The 19,416-nt window shown below is 49.1% G+C and overlaps 1 protein-coding gene across 2 annotated transcripts in view; it reads left to right on the forward strand.

Annotated features, from left to right (window-relative positions):
• Positions 1-19,416, forward strand: part of IGF2BP3 (insulin like growth factor 2 mRNA binding protein 3) — a 107,284-nt gene that overhangs the window by 86,492 nt on the left and 1,376 nt on the right. The window contains exons 7-12 of one of the 2 annotated variants that reach the window (XM_004582444.2): positions 112-246; positions 1,390-1,512; positions 4,809-4,944; positions 6,132-6,257; positions 16,322-16,438; positions 16,970-17,044. In XM_004582444.2, coding sequence (XP_004582501.1) covers positions 112-246; positions 1,390-1,512; positions 4,809-4,944; positions 6,132-6,257; positions 16,322-16,438; positions 16,970-17,044 — 712 coding nt within the window. The remainder of the gene's footprint in view (positions 1-111; positions 247-1,389; positions 1,513-4,808; positions 4,945-6,131; positions 6,258-16,321; positions 16,439-16,969; positions 17,045-19,416) is intronic. The other variant, XM_058678198.1, reaches the window with a different exon arrangement.

Raw genomic sequence — 19,416 nt, forward strand, 5'->3', positions numbered from 1 at the left:
GCTGTTGGTGGCTGCTCAGGAGTCCTGCCAACAGGGGCGCGGGGGTGCAGACAGATGGTGCTGTGAGTGGGTGCTCACAGTTCTGGCTTCCCTTCTGCCCCACACCCCCAGAATCGATGTGCACCGCAAGGAGAATGCGGGGGCTGCCGAGAAGTCCATCACAATCCTCTCCACACCTGAAGGCACGTCCGCGGCCTGCAGGTCCATCCTGGAGATCATGCACAAGGAAGCTCAGGACACAAAATTGTGAGTCGGGAGCCCTCACCTGGGGAGGAGCTGTGTGCTCGTGGGCTGGTGTCCCCGGGGTCTGGGACACAGTGCGAGGGGTCGGGGGTGCCACTGGGCGGCTGCACATCTCCTGTCTTGTGCATGTGCAAATGTTGCCACTGGATGTGCGACAGGAGGTGACAGCATTGAGGTACAGCTGTGGAAGAAGCATCTGGGGCATATAGGAAGCTCACCTACAACTGGAAAATATATGGGCATTTACCCAAAGCGTGGGCTCCACAGCCTCGAATCAAACTCCATGGGACTCCCTTCTGGTCCTGGCCCCTGACTTTGGGCAGCCTGACCTGAGGATACAGGGAAGATTGGAGACCTGTACCCAGATGAAAGCAGGAGTGACTCACACATGGGTGCCACAGGCTACAGCTCTGCATAGGTCTTGCACAGGGTGTTGGACTGAGGCTGGTTCCCCTGCCACCTTCAGTGGCAGAACTGTACTGCCCTAAAACAGAATCTGGAATAAGGAGTCACACTGGGCACCTGGTCCTCGGCCCTCGCTTTGTGATCTTCCCATGGTTAGAGATAGGGACTGTGCTGGAAAACGGAGTCTGTGTTGTAAGGAGGTCATTATCCTTCAGCATAGAGAAGCCCAAAGTCTGGCAACCTTGGTGGTGTGGAGACAGTGATGTGGATATGACTTGGATATTCAAAAAGGTCCAGAATGACAATTGCAAGCCCCCTTCCTGCTCTCCTCTCTGTGCTGCTGAGATATAACCCATTTCTTTCTGAGAGCCTGGATCTCCAAGTCTGTATTTTAATGTACATACTAGGATTTTACTCTTTGACATTTCCGCCTTGTGTTTGGTATGAGGGGTTTAGGAATATGGATTTGAGTCCAAAAATTCATCATTGAATGTTCGATGGTTCCTGATGTGAAAAGCACATCTGTATTGAAAGATAACCTGTGTCTACACACTTCCCAGTGTCTTATATCCCTTCTGTGCATGTGCTGCTAGAGTGTAGGCTGTTTTGAGCTGCTTGTGGCAGAGTGATCCCCATATGGTACAGAAGTAGTACATGTTTAAATGAGGGGAGATTGTGTTTTTACCTCAGTCGTTTTCTTTTTTTTTTTTTAAATAACCATACCTTTCTGTTTGTTTACAGCACAGAAGAGATCCCCTTGAAGATTTTAGCCCATAATAACTTTGTAGGCCGTCTCATCGGTAAAGAAGGAAGAAACCTTAAGAAGATTGAGCAGGATACAGACACAAAAATCACCATCTCTCCGTGAGTGTCAGCATGCTGTACTTTTACATCCGCTCACCCTCTCCCAGCTGACATGCTGTTCCTGTTTGTAAGCATCACCTCGACTACCCCTCACTGTCCAGCTCTGTTTGCTTCCGGCTCTGGGTTTCAAATCCATGTTGAGAGCACTTACCCTCACAGAGGATACAAGCAACTATAGCCTTACACTGATAACTTCCTATTGAACCTCTACCTGCTTTTCTGACCTTTTAAGCCCATTTGCCCACCAGGTGACAGCTCAGGATGATGGTGAACATTAATTGTTTCCTGCGGTCTAGGGGTCAGGAGTTCAGGGATGGCATAGCTTGGGTAGTTCTTCAGTATCTCGTCCTCTTGCTGCCATCTCGATGCTGGCTGTCGCTAGGAGATCCTCAACCACAGGAGCCTTGAGGGTCCTTAAGACATGTTAGCTGCCGCCTCCTGGGGTGAACGGTTCAACAGCTGCAGTGTCTTACATGCCATGGCCTTAGAAAGTTATACTGTCGTTATCCTGAGATCCATAGGCAGTGCATACTATCAGAATACTGTGCAAGATTTTAAAAAATGTTTTATACAAAAATAATTTTTTTTTTTCTGAGGATCTTCAAATTGTTCATTTTATTGGGAAAAATCACAGGGATAGCGCACATCATTGTTTACGTATTTTTTGCTTATCAAAAAGTAGGGCTTTCAACACTGTGATTTTGAATATCTCTAACTCACTGGTGACCCGCAGGCTCCAAGCTTGAGCTTGGGACTATGTCTGTATTTTTTTTTTAATTATTTTTTAATAATCTTACTTAGTTGATTAGGGAACATAGTGTCAAGGGCTACAGGGTGAAAGTGGGTAATACCATTGTTTCCACATCAATATCATTTTACCCTGTCAAAAATAAATTTTTTACAGATGTATTTACTTATGAAAGTCAGAGTTACAGAGAAAATCTCTTTCATCCTCTGGTTCACTCCTCAGACCACTGCAATGGCCAGGGCTGGGACAGAGTCAAACCAGGAGTTAGGAACTTCATTTGGGTCTCCCACATGGGTGGCAGGGGCCCAAACACTTGCGCTGTCTTACACAGTTTTTCCTGAACCTTTAGCAGGGAGATGGATCTGAAGTGGAGCAGCTGGGACTCACACCAGCACCCATAGGGATGGTGGTGTCATAAGGGCTGGCTTAGCCTGCTAGACCACATCATCGTCCTTTACCGACAGAAACTTTCTCATGAACTTTTTGAAGTCGCTGTCTTGAATTCTGTGCTTAAGAGGATAAAAACTTACCAACTGTTCCAACAAAAGCCACTCTGAACCACTGTGCTATGAGCTGCTGTGTGAAGGCTGTGTATCTGGGGGCATAGACAGACATGATCTGGGAGGTGGGGTGGTGCCAGTGCAGACGGGCACATTCCCTTGCCTGGAACCCGTGGAAGCTCTGGAAGCACAGAGGAAAGTTTTCCTGGGGGTGACTATCATCAGTTCCCATCAGAGGATCCTCAAGAGTGGAGAAGGCCAGAAGAATTAGGAATCAGTGGTATGGACAGACCGAGGTGCAAAATGTCTGTGTAGTAAGGAGTTTCAGAGGAGGTGATAAGGAAGAGAGACAGTTCTGTTTGTAAAGAAGGGGAAAGTGGAAAAAACCCTGTAGAGTGGTAAGTAACGTCACATTGTCTTGAATTGCGCCTAAAGGGGAGAGTGTTTTAAAAATTACTAATTTGAAAGACAGAGACAGAGATTGCTTGTTTACTCCCCAAATGGCTTTATTCAAGAGCAGTATCCAGGTCTCCCACCTGAGAGATGGGCCAAAAAAACTGGGCCAGCTTCTGCTGTTTTCCCAGGTGTAGTAGCAGGGAGCTAGATCAGAGCTGGAGCAGCCAGGACTTGAAGTAACACACTGATATGGGACCCAGACTTTGGATGGAAGTGGCAGTTTAGCCTGCTGTGCCATAAAGCCTGCCCCATTGGAAAGGTTTAAAAATAGATTTTAACTTTTGAAAAAGATTTATTTATTTATTATTGGAAAGGCAGATTTACAGAAAGAAGGAGACCCAGAAACAGCAAATCTTTCATCTTCTCTCCACCGGTTCATTCCCCAAATGGCCATAACAGACAGAACTGAGCCAATCCAAAATCTAGGGCTTCTTCCAGGTCTCCCACATGGGTATGGTGTCCCAAAGCTTTGGGCTATCCTCCTCTGCTTTCCCAGGCCACAAGCAAGGGCCTTGATGGGAAGTGGAGCACCCAGGACACGAACTGATATCCATATGGATGACAGTGTTTGCGTAAGATTTGCCAGTTGAAACATGTTGGTCTCTAAAACAGATCTTAAATACTGCTGTAGCTATACCCATTGTACAAATAAAATTTGTACAGAATGCTTGATGGGTCTGGATTAAGACTGGACGTTAGCACTGCATCCTGTAAATAGTCTAAGACAGAATATTGTCCTCATTGTCTACTTAAACTTTTCCCAAGAATAAAGGGAAAGTTATAGCATAAGATCGTATTTACCCCACACATGGCTAGTCTTGAGAATGAGGCTGTTAACCCCAGGGATGTGCAGTGACATGGCTGCTTGCAGTGTGTTTCCCCCGGGGTGGGGGCATGGCTCCAGTTGGTCTCTCTAGCTTAGGCTGGGCGCTGTTTGGGCACAGTCTACCGTCTGTGGCATGACCTAGACCAGGCAGGGTGCTGCTGAGGATTGCCACTCACTTCAGTGTTGTCTGAGGACTGGCAACAGGTTAAGCATTTCTTCAGAATGGATAGGGTTCTGTTACTTCCTCTAGTGGCCAAAGCCCACTTGAGATAGGTGAGTTCTGGTTTGCCTTTTGGAACTGGTTGCATGCTTGGGGTAGCCAGAAGATGCATTGGCCTACAATGCCCCTTCAGACAACAGTTGGTCAGCACACGCTGTGAAAGGCACAGGCTAGTCAAAGGCTGTATACTTTTGGCTGTTGGATTTTGCTGAAGTTGTACCTCCTTCCAGTCACTCCTTTTCAGTTCGCTGGTGAATCAGGAAAACTTTGAAGTGGTCAGGAAGCCAGCTATGTCTAAAACGTGGGCTTGGTGGAACTCTGTGTAGCCAGTAATAGTCATCAGAACATGGAAGACAAGTCCTTTCTTTTCCTGAGGCTTTGTAATGCTTGGCTCCATGTGCCGCAGGCCTTCCTCCTCTCCCGTCATGTTTGAGCACTGACTTTGGCACATGCTGCCAGCCTCCACAGCTGCTTTCCGTTGTGTCCGTGGCTGAATTGTTGCTAACCATCCTCCTCCTGTGGTCTCCACCCTTTCTCAATCCACAGATTGCAGGAGCTGACACTGTACAACCCAGAGCGCACCATCACAGTTAAGGGCAGCATTGAGACGTGTGCCAAAGCTGAGGAAGAGATCATGAGGAAGATCAGAGAGTCCTACGAGAATGACGTGGCCTCCATGAACGTTAGTTTTCTAAGATGGGAGGGTTGTGCCTGTTTGCATGAGGGCTAAGAGCTGGTTGTAAGTATGCTGTGCTGATTTATTGAGTGGTATTATTTGATTTTTAACACCTTTGCAAATACCCTTGGGATAGTAGGAAAGACTTAAGACTGGGCCCTCTCTGGAGGTTATTCTGTCTTGAAGCTTTAGCTTTTGTATGTGTAGGGTGAGTCTAGTACCTGCCTGCAAAAGCTTGGTGACTCCCTGAGAATGTTAGGGAAGGAGTTCAGTACAGACAGAAGGTGGGCTGCAGAGGCACCTGAGCTGGATTTGAATCTTCATTCACCTGCAAGTTGCAGCTCTAGCCTGAGTCTGCTCAGTCTCTCTGTGCCTTCACTTCCTCGTCTGTGAATTGGGTCTGAAGTCTGTCCTTGTTAGGACTACAGTAGACATGGAGCATGTGCAGTTGTTTCCAGCAACACAAAATTGAATCTTAACTGTATTTATGGCAAATTTGGACGTGAAGAATTTCACATGACAAGAGTGCATGCAGGGCTGGACAAGAAATGGCTGACATTCTTTAGCGGATGGGATGGAGACCCATTTTAATTTTTTTCCTTTTAAGAATGCTGAATACATTTGAAAGAATAAGAGAGCATGAAGAATAGAATCTGCTAGTTCACTCTCCAAATGACCACAACAGCCAGGGCTAGGTCAGGCACCTGAAACTGTTTGGATAGCCCGGTGGGTGCGGGGGCCCAGGCACTTGGACCATCCTCCGCTGGCTTCTCACGTGCATTTGCAGGAAGCTGGATCGGAAGTGGTGCAGCACTCTGACTTAATTCATTGTGCTGTGGTGCCAGCCTCTGTTTTAAATCTCAAACTAGGTGGTTTAGAACACTTTTCAGCCCGCCTGTCATGCAGTAGAGAACTCAAGGAGAGGTGTGTCTCAGCCTTCCAGGTAGAGGGTGTGTCACCTGGTAGCCGCAAAAGCAAGTGTCTCTGCTCAGCTGGTTCTGCAGCCCTGCTTAACTTTTCCTGAATGAATTTTGTTTTTCTCTTCAGTCTCGGACTGTGTCCCCAGTGGGCACAGCTAACCCTGGGGGAAGGGAAGCTGCAGTCCCAACCCCAGGTGACTGAGTGTGGTGCAGGCCCAGTGGGGTCCCAGGTATCCTGTCGGCCCAGTGGACGGATCCGTTTTCCCATTGCAGCTTCAAGCGCACTTGATTCCTGGACTGAATCTGAACGCCTTGGGTCTGTTCCCACCCACGCCAGGGATGCCGCCTCCCACCTCTGGGCCCCCCTCAGCCATGGCGCCACCATACCCACCACTGGAGGTAAGAGCCCATCATCCTGCCTGCCCTGCCTGGTGTGACAGGCCATGTGGATCCCCACAAGGCTCTGGGGAGCTAGCGTTTCCAGTTCCTATAGGATTGAGTGATCCAAGCAGTTTAGGGGAAGGTGAACCTAAATGGAAGCTTGAGAGAGTGTATGAACTTATTTTGTGCTGTGCCCTCTGGTGGGTTTGTTCCAGCCCCACACCTCTGTCAGAAGTGAGCTCAGACAGGCACCGCAATGTGTGTTGGGGACACAGGAAGACTTGGTATGAGAGAAGCCCACAGCTAGCTTGTCTTTCTTCTGACTGCCCTAATAGCCCAGCTTTCTTTCTGGGCAGGTCTATTTACCATGTGCCCTCAGGTTCCTGGACTGTCACCTGCCCCTCGCTGCTGCTGCTGATTGCAGTAGTACACCCCTGGGCATCACAGGCTTGGCAAAGCACCGTCTGGCACCAGCAGCACATGTTCCCAAAGGCGAATGCTAGGGAACTGTTCTTTAAATACCGTAGTCAGAGACTTAGTGCTTTCCTGATTTCCTGGTATGGTTGTGTCTATTGGGTTCCTGTGTTAGGAGAATTCACGTTTTAATAGATGTGACATCATATTAAGAATTTGTGTTTATATGTCAGTTCAACAAGTAGCTGTTTTCAGAGGAGGACAGGCTGGTGATGTGCACATACTCTCAGAAACCTATGGAAGATCTCACAGGAGTAGTGCTCTTGGCTTCTCCTGGTCCATGGGAACTACAATAAATAAGTGTAATTAAAAACCAGTGAGAGGGAGACACAGCCTCTGCCTACACAGGCTGCAAGACTGCAGCAGGGCAGGGCTCTGAGCAGCCGCTGGCCTTGCTGCACGGGCAGGGAAGGGATTGCCCATCGCAAAATTACAGACTTCCCATCTGGTGTTTCGCTCCCCAAGTGAGTGGAGCATCCAGGCCTGAGCCAGGCTCAAGTCGAGAACCAGGGGCTCCATCTGGTCTCACCTGTAGTGGCAGGGTCCCAGGCACACAGACCGTCCTCTGCAGTTTGCCACAAGCGCATTAATAGAGAGCTGGATCAGAAGCATAGCCGCTGGGACTCTAAAGGATGCTGGCGTTGCAGGTGGTGGCTTAACGTGCTGCACCACAGTGCAAGCCACCGACTACTTAGTTCTTCAAGGAGTAGCACACAGACGGTCTCAGCAGCCCGTGTGCCTGGCAGAACTCAAGTGGACGTTTCCCTGCGTCGTCACTTCACACCTGGGTTTCCCTGAAGGGCTGAGATGCTAAGAAGGGCAGATGGATGGTCTGTGTGAGGGGGCTTGAAAATGTTCAGGGAGGAAATCCTGTTGTTGCAGTTACTGGTGTGATCCCAGCTGTGCTGTCAATCACAGATGTCTGGAAGGTAGCAAGTAGTGGCTCAGGTGCTTGGGCCCCTGCCCAGGAGAATCACATTGTGATCGGGTGCTCTGGCCGCCTGAGATATTTGGCAGTAAACCAACCCTCCATCTCTTCTTTGCCTTCCTTCTGCCCCCCTCCCTTTTAAAATAAAATGGAAATGATACGTAAAAATTACAGAAGGGGAACGCATTGTAGCATAGCAAACTTATGTGACTGCTTGGGACACCCGCATCCCACCCTAGAGAACTGATCGGGTGTCCTGGCTACTCTGCTTTCGAGCCAGTTTCCTGGTCTTGGCAAGTTCTTTGCCATGAGCCTGGGAGATTTCTTGGCTCCTGCCTTCTGCCTGATGTGACCTATGTGGTGTGGGCATTTGGGGAGTGAATCAGTGAGAGAAAGTTCCTCTAGCTGCACCCCCCACACACACACCCTGCACCTCCTCTTGTCGTCTCTTGCTGTCATTCAGCCTTACAAAATTGACCTTTTTAGAAAACAGGAAAAATTTTCACAGAAAAAAAATAATGAAAAAAAATTTTGGCCCCCAAATAAACTTACCTTAAAAAAAAAAAACTGCTCATTTTTTCATGTTTGTCCTGCTTCAAAGGCAAAGATACCTTTCTTCCACTGGTTCCCTCCCCAAATGCCCCAAAAGTTGGAGCTGGGCCAGGTTGAAGCCAGAAAGCAGGCAGTTCATCCTAGTGTCCTGCATAGGTAACATGGCCCGAGTATTGCTTTTAGTTGTCTTGTCACTGTAGACTCCTTTAAAAAAAAAAGTGTCACAGTAGCCATACCCCCTTTCCACCATGGCCAGTGGTCAGTTGGGTCACCCTTCAGGTTAGGTCTATCTGGCTCTGTAAGATTTGGGGTCAGCCCACAAGCTGCTGGGGGGTTTGGGACAGGGACAGTTCCTAGTCTGATGTCAGGAAGCCGATGGTGGCTGTCTGGCTACTGGCCCTGAAGAGTGAGACCAGAGGGTGGAGATCAGTGGGCTGTCTGTGGTAATACACCCTCCTCGCTTGTGCTGGGTAAGGACTCAGTAGTACATGAGAGAAGCATGGCATCCCTTGCCCCATAAGGGCAACAGTTAACGTTCCACCTCCCTGCTTGTGGCCTTGGAAGGCAATAGAGGACAGCCCAAAGCCTTGGGACACTGCACCCACTTGGGAGACAAAGAAGAAGGTCCTGGCTTTGGATCAGCTAGGCTCTGGCTGTTGTGACCACTTGGGGAATGAACCAGTCGATGAAAGATCTTTGTTTTTGCTTCTCCCCTCTGTAAATCTCACTTTCCAGCAAAAAAATAAATAACTCTTAAAATATATGTATATGTTTTTGAATGACAGCACACCTATGTCTTTTCACACCACAGGCAGGGTTGAGCCAGGCCATAGCCAGGGACTGCAACTCAGTCTGTCCCCCAAGGACGGCAGGGACCCAGCCAGGAAGCTAGAATTGGGATGTGTGAGTCTTCGCTGCTCATCTAATCATGTCTCCATGAACTTTTTGTGTTGGTGTCTTACTGTGAATGATTGGTAGACTCACTTTTACCCCAGGCATATGTGTGTCTAGAATCTGGCGTTCACTGGGGGTCTTAGAATATGTCCCCACAGTCGGAGGGAACTCCTGTGTTTAATGTGTCCTGTGGTCCAGGTCGCCAATTTTTTTTTAAAGATTCATTTTACTTGGAAAGTCAGATTTACAGAGAGGAGGAGAGACAGAGGAAAATCTATCTGATGATTCACTCCCCAAGTGACCACAACAGCCAGAGGTGAGCCAATCCGAAGCCAGGAGCTGGTTTTGGGTCTCCCATGCAGGTGCAGGATCCCAAGGCTTTGGGCTGTCCTTACCTGCTTTTCCAGACCACAAGCCAGGGAGCTGAATGGGAAGTGGGGCTACTGGGATTAGAATCAGTGCCCATATGGGATCCTGGCGCATGCAAGGCAAGGACTTTATCCTCTAGGCTACCATGCAGAGCCTCAGGTCACCAGTTATTAGAAAAAAAAAAAAATAGTCCTTTAAGGTGGTAGTTATGTTTTCCAAAGTTTTGTCTATTTCTTTGCTATTGCTTCTTGCGACTTCACACTTCTTGCTGAAGAACATACTACTGTGGGTGTGTTGTGCTGTGATGTTATTTTTGTAATCCCGCTCTAAAAAAGACAGGGTGGACAGGTATTTGCTGTCTTAAACCTGCTGGCGCGATGTGTGCTGTTGCTTTATTGTTGCCTCAGAAATGTGATTACCCAGCAGGCACATCCTCGCTGTTCTGTGGCTTCAAATACTGCCTTCATCTTAAAGGTCAGTATGGCTTGGTGGCGAAGCGTTGAAGGTAACTGACTCTGGGTGCACTGCTTCCTCCTGCTAGAGTTCACTTCTGCACTCAGGTTTCTCGTGTGCATTGCCCCGTGCTCACAGAATGCTGCATCTTGTCTTTGGGCAAATCTCTTGCTTCTGTTTCATTCCAGAACTCTGTCCACTGTCTTTCTCTAACTTCCACCGTATTCTCTTTCCCGGAACATGCCAGGTTCAAAACAGTTGGTTCTTCCGCCAGACAAAAAATTCTCCAGTTCCTGCCCACCAGCTGGCCTGGGCACTTCTTCTTGGCTGGCTCTCCGGTGTTGATCAATGACAGGAAATGCTGTGTTCAGAAATGCTCACACGGTAGGGAAGAGGAACCTGGCAGCAACCACAGAGCGAGGGCTGAGATTGGCACAGCCCCCATCGCCTTGGCCGACTGGCTTGGCCGCTGGCACCGGGGCTGGCAGCGAGGGCTGTTGTCATGATCATTTTGATAGCCCCTTTGGAGTCTTCCCAGAAGCCCCTGGGATGACAGCAGAGCCTGAACACTGCTCCGTGAAAGAGGCAAGAAACCATTGAATACTGTGTCGCATACGATCCAGGTTCAGGTGCTGGGCAAGAAAAGTTTAGATGGAACAGTGCCTGTGTGCAGTTTCAGCCCTCGCTTCTGCACTGTGGGAGACCACTTTTGTTGGTCCACAGCTTCCGTGTAAACAGCACGTGCAGACAGTGCCCTGGCCACTTAGTTAGACCCAGAAACTTTGTCTCTCTCTCTTTTTGAAAAACAAAAAAGACTCCAGTACTTTGTTCAGGTCATGGAATTGAATAAACTTAGTTTCTGTTCCAGACCAAAATCCATTAAAAAACAACACAACCCCACAGGAGTGCCTATTTTACAAGCGAGAGAAGCCCTGGCGCCCTTCCAGCTGCCCGAGGCAACGCTGGTTGGCTGGGCTGCATGCATGGCTTGGTCCTTGCTTTGTGATGTCTTAGATGCTTGTTCTCCACAGAGTAAATACCCTTAACCTTTACTGTTGGCTCTCAAAGCTCTTCACGATGGATGATGAGGAACTTCTCACTGGAAGGCTTTACCAGTTAGGCAAACTTTTGAGTTGAACAACTTTGTTGCAAGCCATAGCATCCAGTCTGCCAGGAAGTCCAAAGGCAGTTTGCCCTGTAGGCATCTGACCAAAATCCACTGAGAAGCTGCTTGCATCCTGTGATTGGCCTCCTCCCCTGAAGAGTTTTTCTGCACTGGAGTTGAGGAGGGACAGCAGGGCAGGGTGCTGGGGGCGAGGCGCATGAGGATAAGGTTAGCCTGCTGAAGGGTCTCTCCCACCAGAGCTTGGCAGTCACTGCTCACAGGTGGAAGATGGCCGCCATTGCCCCGACCACTTGGTTGTGTGAGTAGGGTGACACCCCGAACAGGTGGATCCCCTGTGATAATGAGTGACAGCAGATGGCCAACTACATGGCTGTCACACAGTTGATCTTCCTTGGGAGGTTTTCCTGTAAGAATGCTCTACAGTCAGGCAGACAGTGCACAGATATGAAATTGAAGCAGAGAAGAACAGTTGCTGCTGGGAATGTTGTACTCCAGTCGCAAGCCCCGGATGAGGCAGCTTGTCCTGAAGGTGCTGTTGCCAGGAGTGTTTGTCCCTAGAGTACCCTGCCTCGACGCAGGCCAACTCACTTTGCTTCTAAAAGTTTGGAAAACTCTTTTGATTCTGTTGTCTTGTTACATTTTGTTTCTGAAATTTTTCTGAAATGTATCCTTAACTGTACACTGGAATTATTTCCTCTCATTTCCTCCACTTCCTCCAAATCAACAGAACAGAAACTCTGACAGCCTGTGGCCAGGCTGCCTGAGGGCCAAGTCCTCGTAGCTTCTGCCCTGGGTATCTGGAATCCTTGCCTCCTATGCCCCCAGACCAATACAGCTCAGCGGGGGCCTGAGCTTTTGAGCTACTGCGACCCCACAGCTGCTTTTAAGCTGGCAGCTGTGACAACGGTGTCCTCTGGGGTCAGTGTTAGAAGCTCATGAATAGTTTTCCTCTTAGAGAACAGATAAATCATGGGCTGGCACCATGGAATAGTGGCTTAAATCTCTGCCAGCAGTGCCAGCATCCCAAATGGGCACCAGTTTGAGTCTTGGCTGCTTCACCAGTTCAACTTCCTGCTGCTGTACTTGGGAAAGCAGCAATAGACGACCCAAGTTCCTGGGGCCCCTGCACCCATCTAGGAAACCTGAGGGAAGCTCCAGGCTCATGGCTTAAGATGTTTCTGGCTTCAGCTGTTGCAGCCTTTAGGGAAGTGATCTAGCAGATGAAAGATCTGTTTTACCATCTCTCCTTCTCTCTGTGAAACTTTCAAGTGAAAGCTGATATTTTGGCAGGGGCAGGGGTGGGTGATAAGCTGGAGCTGGAGCCATGGCATAGTGAGCTAATCTTCCACCTGCAGCATAGGCATCCCATTTGTGCTCACGTTGACTCTGGGCTACTGCACTTCTATCTGGGTCCCTGCTAATGGCCTGGGAAAGTAGCTAAATAAGGCCCAGGTCTCTGAGACCCCTGTACCCACCTGGGAGACCTAGAAGAAGCTCCTGGCTCCTGACTGTACACCAACCCAGCCCCGGTGCTTGCCATTTGGGGAGTGAACCTGTGGATGGAAGACCTGAGTCTCCTCCTGTCTAACTTCTACTTTCAAGTAAAATGAGTAAATTGATTGATTTTTGGAAAGTGAGATTTACAAAGAGAAGGAAATATAGAAAGATGTTTCATCCACTGATTCGTTCCCCAAGTGGCCACAACAGCTGGAGCTGACTGAGCCAGGAGCTCCTCCGGGTCTCCCACGTGGGTGCGGGGTCCCAAGACTTTGGGCTGTCCTCCACTGCTTTCCCAAGCACAAACAGGGAGCTGGATGGGATTTGAAGCAACTGGGACACGACCCAGTGCCTATATGGGATGCTGGTGCATGCAAAACAAAGATTTATCCACTAGGCTATCACACCAGGCCTACATAAATGAATCTTTTAAAAGCAGGAACAGATGAATCATATAACAGTTTTATGTTTATTATTATTGGCTCCTTGGAAACTTAGCACCAAATTTGTGTAGAGGCAGCAGTTTGGGGTTCTTGTTGACTATTGAGGCCCCGTGGTCATATTGCTTCTGCCTTTCTTTTGTCTTTCTGGATTTATCTGTGTTTTGTGAGCAGCATAAAATTCTGGCTGGAGTAGGTCCTAGGAAACAATTACACAGTCCTGGTGAAACAGCGAGGGGCACTGTGGGCAGGTTGCATGTAAGATTTTCTCTGACCATTACCAAGGTCTTTATTGCAATCGAACCAGCCAGGCAATTGTTTAGCAGGACACAGGGTTTTTGTAGTGACAGAGTATCTAGAGTCTAGCCTTACTTTTCAGAAATAAAACTGGAGCTCGGTGTAGTGGCTTAGTGGCTAAAGTCCTCATCTTGAATGTGCTGGGATCCCATATAGATGCCGGTTCTAATCCAGGTGGCCCTGCATCCCACCCAGCTCTCTGCTTGTGAACTGGGAAAGCAGTGGAGGACAGCCCAAAGCCTTGAGACCTTGCACCCACGTGGGAGACCCAGAGGAGGCTCCTGACTGGCTCAGTTCTGGCCATCACCTGGGGAGTGAATCATCGGATGGAAGATCTGCCTCTCTGTCTCTCCTCCTCTATTTATCTGATTTTGCAATAAAAAATAAATGAATTTAAAAAAAAAAATAAAAAATAAAACTGATCAGGCCCGGCACAGTAGCCTAGTGGCTAAAGTCCTCTCCTTGCATGAGCTAGGATCTCATATGAGTGCTGATTTGTATCCCAGCTGCTCCACTTCCCATCCTGCTTGAGGCCTGGAAAAGCAATCAAGGATGGCCCAAAGCCTTGGGACCCTGCACCTGCATGGGAGAGCAGGAGGAGGCTCCTGGCCCCTGGCTTCAGATCAGCTCATCTCTGGCTGTTAAAGGACACTTGGGGAGTGAACCAGTGGACAGAAGATCTGTTTCTCCTTCTCTCTGTAGATCTGACTTTCCAATAAAAATAAATAAATCTTTTAAAAAAAGGGGGGGGGGTTGATTTATTTTACTTGAAAGAGTTAGAGAGGGAAAGAGATTTTTCATTTGTCGATCAAGCCCCAAATGACCACAATGGCCAGAGCTGGGCTGGTCCAAAGCCAGGAGCTTTTTCCAGGCCTCCCACATGGATTCAGGGCTCAGGGACTTCATTCCCAGGCCATCGGCAGGGGAGCCGGATTGGAGCTGGAACAACTGGGACTCAAATGGGTACCTGTATAGGATGCCGGCACTGCAGGTAGAAGATTAATATACAGTGCCACTGTGCTGGTCCCAGTGTTCAGTGTTTATACTCTTTGACCTGGCAGTTCTGTTGTATAGATTTCTGTAAGTATTTGTGCAGGGCATTATTATATGGATTGGGAAGGAATCTTGAACAGAGATCATTAACTGCCGAGTTGACCTCTGAGTCACTAAGTGTGTCAGACACAGTGTTCGGATGACACAGCCCAGCCTGTTGCTCTCCATTCCTTGTCTGAATAGTGTCATTCCCAATTTTTAGTCATCCCCATCCTTTCAAATAAGGGCCGTTTTAATGGGCCATCTTTGCATGCCGTTTTCAGCATGCTGATCGAAGTTTAAAGCTTCTGCCAGCATCACATAAGACATTTCCTGTGACTCAGGAAGTCATACCAAGGCCAGTCAAGGGTAGAGTGACAGGCTAGGGAAAGCAGCCCCTCCTCGGGAGGGAGTTCCATTGGGCAGCTTTCTTAAGAGCCCTGTGTGCGTTTCTGGCAGCTCTAGGTATGCATCAAAGCACAGCTGTTCTGGTGGAGAAAAGGACACATACTGGGATTGTTCTGAGGATCTGGCTTAAGACCTAGAGAGGCCCAAATTTGGATCTTGGCTGGGTGTCCAGCCAGCACGTGACTAGGCAGCCTGCTGGACCTCTCCCAGCCTCTCATCTGTGCCAGTGCCCTCTCAGCTGGGTCGGCCCACCGGGCACCTCACTAGGGCAGGAGTTTGGAAAGTGGTCTTGCTGTGATGTCTGTGCACCCCTCCCGCCTGTGAAGTATAGTCCTCAGAGGCTGTGTCTGAACCGGAACCGTGTGTGGTCTGAGCAGAGCCCGGTGTGTGATTGCGTGAGGGCTGTCCCTTCTGAATGGGCCTAACCCTGCTGTCAGGCCTGTGCTCATTGACACCTGCGAGATGGAAGCATTCCTGCTACTGGAAGCTTTGAGCAGTGATGTCATTGTTGGACAAGGACCAAGTGGCATACTTTGTTTCCACACACAATACAAATCCCAAAGCCGGTTCTACTGAATTCATCAAATGCTACAAATAAGAATGAGAACATTCAAGAGAGAACCCTGTGAAGTGTTTCTTACCAAGTGATCATGGGAAATATCTCCTAAAGTCTCCAGAAACATTACCAGCATATCAGGTGTATGCAGTGTTTCGAAAAGCAGATTATGCCTTAGTTTAGTTTATTCAGTTGTGGCTTATCTTAAAATATCTCTGGGAATGCATTCTTGGAATGAACATACCCTTGGGACTGTTTTTCTGTTTACTGGAATGTAAACCAACGTGTAAATTGCACAAATATCTGTGCTGTTTATTTTACATCTCGTTAATTCACCAAAATCAGCATCACACCTTGAACAGGCAGTGAGAACTGGTCGTCGTCTTGAGTTAAGCTGTGCTCCAGCCCAGAGCAGTGACTGAAGGACAGGGTGGGGAAGACCAGGAGGTGTGCAGATGAAAGCACCTGGAGGCATCTGGTGTGGGCGTGTGTGAAGCATGAAGGGAAGGCAGAGGCAGAAGGCATGAGGGGCAACGTGGGAGCAGGTGTCAAGCCCGGGGCCCTAGTGAGAGGCATTGCATAGCAGTGTGGAGCTCCCATGAGATCCGTTCGCACGTAATGAGATTCATAAGTGTATCTCTTGGTGAATGGCTCACTGTGAAGGCATGTTTAAGAAGTGAAACCTCCCTGGGCAAGGTGTGGAGCTGGAATCTTGGGATGCAGCCACGTCTATTGGCGTGGATCCCAGAATGCCATTGACGCAATCAGAAAATTAGGAGAGTCTTGGTTCCCACCCTAGCAGGCTTAAATGTTTCCATGTCTTTTTGATCTATTGTGACATTTTAGATTTAAAGAAAATGGAAAAGTGAAATATTCATACAGATGCTTTCAGAATGAAGATACAACATCTTCTGGACCTGCTAGATAAACTTGTGGTCATTTTCTGTAGTGCAGAAAACGTGGCTGCTGTGGGAGGATGTGTCTGTCCCGAGGGCTGCCATAGCAAGAAGTGGGGTATGTGGCAGATAAGCATATGCTGGTTTTCTCTTGTCCCAGCAGTCGGAGACGGAGACAGTGCATCTGTTCATCCCAGCACTCTCGGTGGGCGCCATAATCGGCAAACAGGGCCAGCACATCAAACAGCTTTCTCGCTTCGCGGGAGCCTCCATAAAGGTATTGCTCACCAACTCCCTGTACACATTCTGCCAGCATGGCTCTTCTTGTCACATGGTGGTTGCCAGGTATGGCTGCATAAGCTGTGGCTTAACCTATGTGAGTGGCCAGGGCAGTGAGGTGGCCTGGTTCATCCCAGCACACCTTCCCCAGGGCTGGGTTGGCCCAAGTGGCCCCGTCAGCTGCTTCAGGGTGTTGCTCCTGGCCCACTGAGGCTGAAGGGACAGCCAGGGACCACATAGTGTGTGTGTGTGTGTTGTCAGCTATGCAGCTGCCAGCTGCAGAAGGCTGCATCATGTTATGGTTGGCCTAAGAGGCCTGCCACAGCAGGGACCATGCACGGTGCTGCATAAACCGTGGCCTGTGAGTGTTTGCTTGTGCGGAACCTATTCACAGGGACACGGTACACGTACCAATCAGCCTGTAGACCCTGTTCTTGAGCATCTGATCAGGGGAAACGCCAGCACAGCTAAACTCAGCCTGCACTCAGCTGTTCCCATATCCTAACGCTTTTCAATGGGTTCCCTACAGATCGCGCCTGCCGAGGCCCCAGACGCTAAGGTGCGGATGGTGATCATCACGGGACCCCCAGAGGCACAGTTCAAGGTATATGCTCTCAGCTCCGCACGGGCCACGAGAGGGTACAGGGGACTGTGGTTTCTCTCAGGGACTCTAACTCAGCATCTCCCTGAAGTAAGTCTAGTAAGTAGAAAGGATCCATGGAAATTTGACCTAAGAGTATGGTAGTCCCACACCCCAAGTTACAGTTCAAAAGAAAAACCTTTCCGTTTGAGGATTGCCCTGGTGGTTGTAGGAGGACTCGGCTCTCTCTCTCAAAGGTAAACTTACCCAGATGTCCTGTTACTGTGCATGAAGGTGAGACCTTCAGGCTGAAATTGAAAGCGGCCTGACTATGCCTTGGAAACGTTCCAGGATCCCCCCACTGTCACTTGGGTTTCTGAATGCAGCATCGAAGTACCCCATTGGGAAGTCTGGGACTAGCTGGCAGCCCTTACCCATGTACCCCCGACCCCAGTGCCCTCTGACTCCCAGCTCCTCTACTTTGGATCCAACTTCCTGCTGATGAACAGCCTGGGAGGCAGTGAGTGAGGCTCAAGTGACTGGCTCCCTGCCCCACATGTAGGACGCAGTCTAGCATGGCCTTGGAGTCATTGCTGGGTTTTGAGGAATGAACCAGTCAAGGGAGGGGCCTGTTTCCCAAATAAATAAAAAACACTTGGGAAATTAAGTCCCATCAATTAAAACTAATAAAGGGTATTGCTGTAGCACACTGGGCTAAGCCACCGGCATCCCCTCTCAGAGTTTGCAGTCCAGGATCCCGCCATACTGCTTTTGGTTGATTCCTGCTCATGTGACTGAGACCTTGGCAGAAGGTGCGGTCAAGGGCCTGGTTCCCTGCCACTCGTGTGGGTATCAAGACTTCATCCCGGCCCAGGCCTGGCTGTTGTGGAATAAACCAGCAGTTGGATGATCTCTCCTCTCTCTGTTGCACTGCCTTTCAAAGAAATATAGCATGGGGACCAGTCCCTACAGGTGTGGGCAGCTGAAAGGTTTGCATCGGCTGCATGCTCACACAGCAGCCACCCAGTGTGGCTGTGCTGGTGGTGGTGTGGCTGATTCGGCAAGTCTCTCAGGCCCTGCTGTGTGCACTTCATGTTTTCTAGGATTTCAACCATCAAGCTCAGTGTGGATGTCTTGTCTTAGATAAAAGTGACCCCTGGGTGTATGACTCCTCCTCACCTTGCAGCTGTCTGACAGCTCAACTACGCACCCTGAGGCCTCCATCAGTTACCATGGCTGCTGCCCATGCCTCCATCCCTCCCCACCCCATTTTGTAGAGCATCAGTTTCTTTTCCCCTCAGTCACTGAAACGCCAGTCAGTTGAGCTGCCTTTGCAGGGGTAATGGGAGAAGGCAGTGTGGCAGGCAGACGCGGCTCCCGGGTGGGTGAAGCGCAGTGTGTATGCTCTCTGGCGGCAACCTCGGGGCGGCCATGTTCCAAGATCCTGGAAACCACTGCCTGCACCTGCCTGCATGGCCAGTGTTCTTCAGGGGTAGACCTCAGGAAGGGTCCATTTCATCTCAACACTGATCTTTATTTAAAAAACAAAAACAAAAAACACTCTGACTGAAGTTGTTATCCTGTTATTGAGAATGCCTGCAAGGTGGGAAATTCAAAATTGCCTTCCTAGAACAACTAATAGCTGTGTTTTACAGTTACCATAATGACTGATTCTCAGCACATGTTTCAAGGGATGGTTTCTTTCAGAGATTAAAGGCATAGTGGGTCCCCGAAGCCATATTTCTCAAGAATTTTGTTTGCGTTTCTTAGTTTCTTACCCATACCTTATTTCTGTGCACTAGGTATTGGGATGTTTGGACTGTAAACACCAGTAATGTGTGTGGACTAGACTTTGTTGTCTTTTTGTTCAAAGCAGAAACCACCTGGCTAAGATGAAAAAAATTTTTCTTAAATAAAATCTACTTGAAAGGCCGGGTGACAGTTACCTCCCACCTGCTGATTCCCTCCCTAAATGTCCATAGGAAAGGGCAAGGCCCAGCCTAGGAGCCTAGAACTCCATGTGGAAGCCGAGGCTGTAGGCACTTGACATCCCTGTCTCCCAGGCGTGTTAGCAGGAAGGTGGACCAAATGTGAAGGAGACTCCAACTGGCTCTTTGTGGGGAGCAAGTAAGCCTCCCCCGGTGACCACCCCTCAGCAGGCTTCCTCTTGGCTCCTTTAGACAAGAGTTTGGATTTTTGTCATTGGGCATGGTTGCTGATGGTTCATTCTTGTAGCCAGCAAGAGAGGTTTTACCTTTCAGGATTCCACTGCAATGGCCATTCGCCCCCACAGATGTTAGTCTGACTGCTAACTGCCTCTGGCGATTTGGTTAGGGGCATGTGCCTGCCCTTTCTGTCCTGCCATGCATTTGCCTCACCTAAGATGTGTTGGAGTT

Source organism: Ochotona princeps, chromosome 20, assembly GCF_030435755.1.
Source record: "Ochotona princeps isolate mOchPri1 chromosome 20, mOchPri1.hap1, whole genome shotgun sequence".
Lineage (NCBI taxonomy): Eukaryota > Metazoa > Chordata > Mammalia > Lagomorpha > Ochotonidae > Ochotona > Ochotona princeps.